Source organism: Lissotriton vulgaris, chromosome 5 (assembly GCF_964263255.1).
Source record: "Lissotriton vulgaris chromosome 5, aLisVul1.2, whole genome shotgun sequence".
Classification (NCBI taxonomy): Eukaryota; Metazoa; Chordata; class Amphibia; order Caudata; family Salamandridae; genus Lissotriton; species Lissotriton vulgaris.
Window position 1 is genome coordinate 493,148,603 of NC_141693.1, and position 8,078 is coordinate 493,156,680.

Sequence of the window (8,078 nt, forward strand, 5' to 3'; positions counted from 1 at the left end):
GTTGCCATTGATTACGAATCTCTGAGATCAGTTTTGGAGGTAGGAACTAAACAATCAAGGACAGGGCCATCTAATCCCATCCTAAATTTGAGGCGTTCAAGTAGCATCTCGTGGTTGACCGTGTCGAAGGCCGAGGATAGATCCAGGAGGATTAGGAGACAGGTTTTGTCTTGGTCAAGGGCTTGTAGGGCATCATCGACGATGTGGAGCGTGGCGGTTTCAGTGCTGTGTCCAGGTCGAGACCCAGATTGGCAGTCATCGAGTAGATGGAACTTGTTGATATGGTGACTTAGCTGCAGTTGCACACACTGATCATTGCTTATATATGGGACGATATGAGGTACTTTGTTTTGACTGATTTTGTAACCAGCCGATAGGCCACCCATTGCAGACTGGCTGACATTGTCAATAAAAAATTAACATACGTGGGGAGTTGTCCTCTGAGTCGGAGGAAGGCGCTTGATGATAACTATTACTGTGGGTCAAGGAAGTATTCTGAAAAAAACATCTTAGATTCTCCTTGGCATGCTACTCTGGCGCAGTTTCTTTCACATTCTCTTCAAACAAACTGGCACATGCATCAACGTTTCAATTTGCGATTCCTTATTTGCGATTTTTAAGGAATCGCAAATAAGGAATCGCAAATTGGAATGCATCATTTCTTTCGCATTTTTTTTGCGATTCGGTAAAAATCGCAATTTTTACCGAATCACAAGATTTATGCGAATTCTTATTTGCGAATTTGCATTTTGCGAATTTGCAAATTGCGATTCCGCACACATGCAGAATCAGAATGTGAGCACAACCAGGAAGCCAGAAGCCTAATTGCTCATACCTGCTCCCAGGTTTCAAGTGGAGGAGTGACAGTTGGCAGTTGGAGCTCACGCTGGAGGAACTGAAGCAGACAGTGTGCCTGTAGCAGTTGGAGAAATGGCAAATGAAAATGCTGGTGAAGACATGCAAGCAAGAACAAGGAAAAGAAATTCAGTGACCAGGAGTTGGAAATACTTATTGAGGAGGTCACTATGAGGCAGGACCAGCTTTTTGGTAAACAGTCTTTGAAGGTTCCTGAAGGAGCGAAGAGGAAATTCTGGCTTGCTATCCAAGCAAAGGTGAATGCTGTGGGAGTTGCACAATGTGATGTTAGCAATTTACAGAAACGCTGGTATGACCTGCGCAGTCGTGCAAAGGAAAGGATTGCAAACAGGATGAAGGCAGCCAAAAGCACTGGTGGTGGTTCACCCAGGGATAGGCCCAATACCCCCCTTGAGGACATGGTTGAAGGAACACTTGCTACTGAAGCTGTTGTGGGAGTAATAGCAATTGACACTTCTGAGCCTGTTGGACTGCCTGAAGGTAAATTTCTTTTATTTTTTTGTCTGCTTGAGAAAGTGTGTGTAAGAGGCCCCTTGATGAAGGTCTAGCTATCATTCTTTCTTTCCCCTCAAGTCGTTGTTTTGAGGATTAGTGATTAAAATACACTTTCAACTCATGAAGCATTACATCTTGGGAGTTGTAGTCACTGTACTAGTACTATTCACAAACATCATTCAAAGATCTTAAAAATGAATGCAAAACATCCAAACATGCATTGTTTTAAGAGTAGCCATGCAAATTGTTAATTGTTCTAGAAAAATATCATTGATAATGCTTCTAATTTTGCAGCAATTTAAAGTAACGTAATTTTTACACTACTTCATTCATAGATACACAACAAGATAATATTTTTAATGAATGGAATGAGTTTAATAGTATGGAAGGACAAGACACTGATGAATCCAATGAAGCAACCACACCACCAACCAATACAGCAAATGTAATATATGTAATGTATGTGGTCTTGTAAAGCACACTGCTGCCCTGAGGCGTCGTGGTGCTGTAGACCGCTGGGGAACCAGTCCTGGCTATCTCTGTGAGATGGTCCCTACTGGGTAACTCCAAGGTGAAACCAGGCATCCCCGGCGAATGTGGGGGGCCGTTGTAGAGATGAGGCAAGCTAATGCCCAGAGTTGCCGAGTGTGATCCCTGGTTAGAGTAGGCACGAGGCGAGAATTATCGAGTCCGCGGCCCTGGTCCACGACCCTGCCGCGTCGGGAATTGAACCCTCGTCCCAGGCCGTTCTCTGCTTCCGGGTCTGCCACCTCTAACCAGTGAGCCACACCACTCCACAAAGAAGGCAAAGGAACAGAGTGTGCCAAATGCAGCAGTCTGATAGTGATGAGGCTCAGAATGACAATGCACATGAAGTCCAGACAGTTGTAACTCCAGCAACCACATCCGGTTTGAAGAGCAGGCGGGATAGACTCCGACAATTCTATAGGCGCAGTTTCACGTGGTGGAAGAGCAGTAGAGGATGACAGCACCGCAAGTGTTGTAGAGGTTAAACTTCTGAAAGTGCAGCGCCGACAAGGCAAAGATATCCGTGTCATGAAGGGCAAACTCGGTCACATCAGTCATGTCATTGGTGAAATGCACAAAAGTCTCAAACACATGACAACTATAATTAAAAAAGGGCATGGAGTGACATAAGACAAGCTAGACCGCATTGCTGCAGCATTGAAGACAATGTGCACAGTAATACACGCTCAACACGTGGGAAGTGTAAAGAGGCATCAAAGAGCAATGAGCTGCATGCCGGGTTACACCAGGGCAATGTCCCGTCTTAAAAGAACTAATGCTCAGCTATCTAAGAACACAGTTGCCATGCAAAGGGAAATGACCACATTGCTAGAGGAATGGTGACACTAAATCATGTTCTTGATAAAATGCAAAATGAAGATGCACCTGCAAAGCAAATGCAAATGGGCGGTAGTGATGTTTGCGCAAATGTCAGTAGCATAATAGCACCAGCTGAACATGGTGCACGCCGCAGCAATAGAAAGCAAGACATTTTAAGCAGCATGAGCACTGTCAATGTGTTGAATACTGGCAAGGCATATGGGGCACGTGGACGCAAAAATTAGAATGTGTTCATTTGAAAAACATACTTGAAATGTTGTAGTTCATCTTATGTGTTAGGAAATTATTTTTGAATTTGATATGAATGAGAAGTAATTCACCATTTTGAAAATTGAATGTCTTGAGATGTCCAGAATAAGATGCATAAGTGAATAACCTTACCAAGTAAATGGTTTGAAGTCATAAATAAGATGTTGTTGTGTGGTTCTTACCTCTTTTAAAAATAATGTTGTGTTATCTCTGCCCTTCTTCTTCTACCCTCTGCTGCGCCTTGTCCTCTTAATCCTGGTTGGGGTTGTTGAGGCTGGTTATCATTGTGAGGCAGTACATCCTCCAAATCCAGTTCTATTCCTCTCCTATTGGCTAAGTTGTGCAACATGGCACATGCAGCAACTATTTTGCAGCAAATTTCTGGTCGATATTGCAAAGCCCCACCAGTCTTGTGTAGTATGCGGAACCTTGATTTCAGTACACCAAAAGTTCTCTCAATTACATTGCGGGTTGATATGTGCGCATGGTTGTACTGCTGCTCTTTACGGGTTGCTGGATTGAGATAGGGTGTTAAGATGAATGACCTCACTGCGTAGGCACTTCTCCTAAGGAATGGGGTAATGAAAGGTTTAAAAAATATGTAAAAAGAGTCAACAAGTAACAGAGATAACTTAAAAATGTTAGAGTCATATTTACCTAGCAAATAACCATTTTCAAAATCACCAGCAACCAGACGATTGTGGATGGCACTGTGTCTGAAAATATAGGAATCATAGGCACTTCTAGGGTAACTTGCCACTAAATCTGTGAAGATGGTTTTAGAATTGCAAATTGCTTGAATGTTAAGAGAATGGTAAGTTTTCCGGTTGGGGAAAATGTACTCATTTTCAGATGGTGGACATATGGGAACATGTGTGCCAACTACACAGCAAATGACATGACATGTGGAAAATGTGCCATGTTGTAGAAATCTAACTTTGTTTGTAGCAATTCCTGTTGTGTACTGGGAAATTTAATATGATGCCTAATCCTTTGCAACATGGCATTGATAAATGCATTAAAAAATCTAGATAGGGAACTCTGGGAGACACCACCAGCAATGGCTATTACACCCTGGAATGACCCAGAGGCAAGGAGGTGTAGTGAACACAATACCTGAACATGGGCTGGTATGGCTTGTGTCCTGCGTGTTTGTCTCTGCAAGATTAGGTCCAATTCATCTATCAAATCTAAAATGAAATGAGCATTGAGCCTATACTTATCATAGATTTCAGCTTCAGTCTGCCCTAGTAAGGTGATGCGAACTCTGAAAATTCTCTCTTGAATCATCCTTCTCCTCCTTCCTGCTGCTGCTCTCAACCTCAGCCTACGTGCCATAAAAAAAGAGTGCTGTCATTGTGAAAAATTGTTTGCTGCATTCTGGGGCCCCTTATATGCACTCTTGATGGGTTTCACCTGTGTTGTGCCATTTTTTGGAAATTACCACCAGGTTTGACTTCTTCTAATTTTAAGAATTGCTATTTGCGATTTCTAAATAAATCGCAAAATGCGATTGTTCATGCAAGCAATTTTTTCGCAAAAAAATGCGATTCGCAGAAATTGCGATTTATTTAAGGAATCGCAAAGTAATTTGCAATTCCTAAAATAGCAAAAATACCATTCAAACATGATGCATCCCAAAACAAAAAATTGTATTCGCAAACGGCTGAATTTTGCGATTCACAACGTTTGTGAATGCAATTAACAATGATGCATGTGCCCATTGGACTCTTCACAGTCTCCAAATATGCTATCTATGATGATACCATCCAGGCATCCATCCATTCAGAGTAAACATCAATCATTTTCTTAACCTCTCAACAAACCTTAGTTTGTTTCACCAACAAACATGTATTCTCTTTTTTTAAACCACCACCCATGCATCCTTTCCTTCCTTGCTTGCCTTGGCTTAGAGTTTGACCCAAACACCACTGAGGATTCTTGATATCCTTCATCCAGTTTCACCCACCCAGGCAGGCATCTTTTCTTTTACCTTTCACCCATCCTTCAACCACCCATGTATCTGATTCCTATCAGCCACCTATGCATGCATCCCACATATGCTTTTCTGCTAGTCATAAATATTATATCTTTCTCATCCTTTCTCCTTCCACACTTCTTCCCCTTTTCATTCAACACACCCATCAAGGTCATCTGATCTGACTTTTAGTCTTCTCCATAAAACTTTTACAGCTGAGTTGAAGTCAGATAGAAGAGGCCATTGGTTACTCAATTCCCGCTGCTATTGCTAATGCTAAGTAAACTTCTTACTTACTAAGTCTCAACAGTACAGTGTACTGTATACCCTTGCAGCATGTGTAATGTCAATAAGTAAGGATAACTTACCACCGCCTGCCACTGCTGCTGTCTCACCTCCTGCAGCCCATGCAAGTGCCACATCTCCTGCCCCTTCCGGAATGGCAGCATTGCCATCGCCACTGCCCCCAGCACTGGTGGTTGGTAGTACGCCTAGAATAAACATTACACATTATTTTGATGGCATATACACCTCCCCCTATTTATTCTTTTTCACAAGCAAGATTCAAACAAAAGTTAAATACATACATATACAACAGACAACACTAGTACAAATCTGGTACTAATAGAGTAGAGACTAGTAGCGTTATGGTCTCTAGGGTCATGCTAATCTCTTTGCTAAGTTAGCCAGAGCCATGCAACAATTTAGATTTTTCACAGCCTGCTGGGCAGAAAATCTGGATTTTATTAAAGACACAGAGGCTAAGATTATGCAATCTCCTTTATTGCATAGCTCACTGCAGCAACAATGAAAGGTTCTAGAACAATAAAAAACATTCCAGATAGGTATATAGTCCATGTACACACAGTGGTCTTCCTTCTTTGTGCAGCGAACAAGATAACTTTTCCAAATAACTTTAAGAACATTGAGTAAATAATAACAATTTAGAGAACTTGAAGCCATAGAACTTGAATCCAAGCTTCTGGAGAAATTAATCTGCAAAAAAGAAACAACAAAAGGATAAGAAAAAACACATCCCTGGGTGGGAGCAAAGAGGTGGGATAATCTTAGCCTCCGTGTCTTTAATAATTTTTATTGCTTGACACGGAGGCCAAAATTATACAAGTTCAAAGCATGTTCAAAACATTATCAATGACATTTGAAACAGGCTTAAAGTACCATCTTTTGAAGATACATTCATTCGACCAATCTGCAGCCCTAAGAATATCTTGGAGGCCACCACCCAAAATAAAAGCTTTTGAAGCTAAAGCTCCTCTAAGAGAGTGAGCGCCAAAAAAAGAAACATCAATTCCAGCTTCTTTCATGACGTCTTTAACCCATCTAGCCAAAGTGGGAGAAGAAACCACCTTATGAGGGTACCTCTGGGAAATGATTAATTGATCTACAGAACCCCTCAGTCCTAAAGTCCTCTTCTCATATTCCAACAGGCACCGCACCACACACAAGATCTCATTCTGAGGGAAAAAGGGATAGAAAACAGAGGTTGACATAGTTTTAGTTTGTCTCTTAATGAAAAAGCAAACTCCCTACTAGAGACATCTAGGGCCTTAACATCTGAAGTATGTCTGAAGGAGATAAGACATAGTAAAACAGTTAATTTATCAGACAATTTCTTTAAAGAGAGAGAAAAGTTCTCACCCCAAGAAGTAACGAATCTGAGGACATCTCTCACGTCCCAGAGAGCAGAGCATTTTGGTAGAGGAGGATTCAAAACGCACATACTCCTCATAAGTTTTTTGGTCAGAAGATTCCGGCCCACCGAGGAGCCATCTAGTAAACAGTGACCTGCAGCAATTGCTGATCTATATACATTGACTGTTCGATAAGCCAGTCCCGAGGTGAAGATTTCTGTCAAAAAGTTAAGAACCTGAACTATATCAGCTGAAACGGGATCGTAACCCCGTCGAAGGCACCAGCAAACCCATTTACGCCAAGCCAATCTATAAGCTTTTCTGGTACCAGGGGCCCATGATTCTGACGTGAGCTTGAAAGCGCCTTTTGAAAGTCCTGGGATCTGCCACTGTCTACTGAAATCTTCCAGGCCATCAGATACAGAATGCCCTGACGAACAAGTGGGTGGTACTCTCCGTGAGGTCCTGTCAGTACTTCTTCGAAAGCGGGAATGAGGACTGGAAAACCCACACTCATTTCCAGCAGAATGGGGTACCACGCTAGAGATCTCCAAAGGGGAGTTATTACTACAAGGGAATCTGAATTCCTCCGGACTTGAACTAGGAGGCGAGGAAGCATGGCAAAAGGTGGGAATGCATAGGGTCTCAGACCAAGCCAGTTCTGAAAAAAAGCGTCTATTCCGAAGGCCAGAGGGTCCGGCCTCCAGCTGAAAAATTTGGGCAGCTGAGTATTGAGATTGTCCGCAAAAAGGTCTATTCCGAAGGGACCCCAGTGAGTTTGGATCGCAAGATAAATGTTCCTGTCTAGTTTCCAGTTGCTCTAATCTACAAAGTTCCTGGAGAACCATTCTGCTACCCCTTTGTTCAACCCCGGAATATGTTCGGCAACGACTGAGATGCCCTTGTTGAGGCAGTAGGCCCAAAAGTTCTTGGCTAGGTCCGAGAGGCCCTTGGAATGAGGGCCGCCCATTTTGTTCCCGTATCTCACAGCGGATACGTTGTCCATGCGAAGCATGACCGAGCATTTCATCAGATCTTTGGTGAAGCTCTGGATAGCAAAGGATCCCGCCAGAAGTTCCAGGCAGTTGATATGCAGATCCTTCTCCTGTGGGGTCCAGAGTCCCTTGGTAGAGGAGTCGCCGCATGTCGCGCCCCAACCCTCCAAGCTCGCATCCGAGTGTATGACTAGGTCTGGTTCTTCTCCGAAGATCGCTCTACCGTTCCAGGCTTCTGCATTCTTCAACCACCATATTACCTCCTTCCTGGAGTCCGTGTCCAGGCAAACCATTTGAGAATAAGATGGATTTATTCTGAGGGCTTTGATAGTGTATGGGACCCGGGTAAATCGCCTGGATAGTTGAGGATAGTAGACCCAGTATCCTTGCCAGGGTCCTTAGAGGAAAGGCTCGAATCTTTAGCGCTTTCCTTAAGTCTTTTCTGAGTTTCCTGACTTTGTCCCC

At 43.0% G+C, this 8,078-nt stretch overlaps 1 protein-coding gene across 1 annotated transcript; it reads left to right on the forward strand.

The window, feature by feature from the left end:
• Positions 1-1,025: 1,025 nt before the first annotated feature.
• Positions 1,026-7,113, forward strand: LOC147711131 (myb-related transcription factor, partner of profilin-like). The gene is made up of 2 exons (XM_086919421.1): positions 1,026-1,356; positions 6,950-7,113. The coding sequence occupies exons 1-2, from the start codon at positions 1,026-1,028 to the stop codon at positions 7,111-7,113; spliced, it is 495 nt and encodes a 164-aa protein (XP_086775547.1).
• Positions 7,114-8,078: the final 965 nt, after the last annotated feature.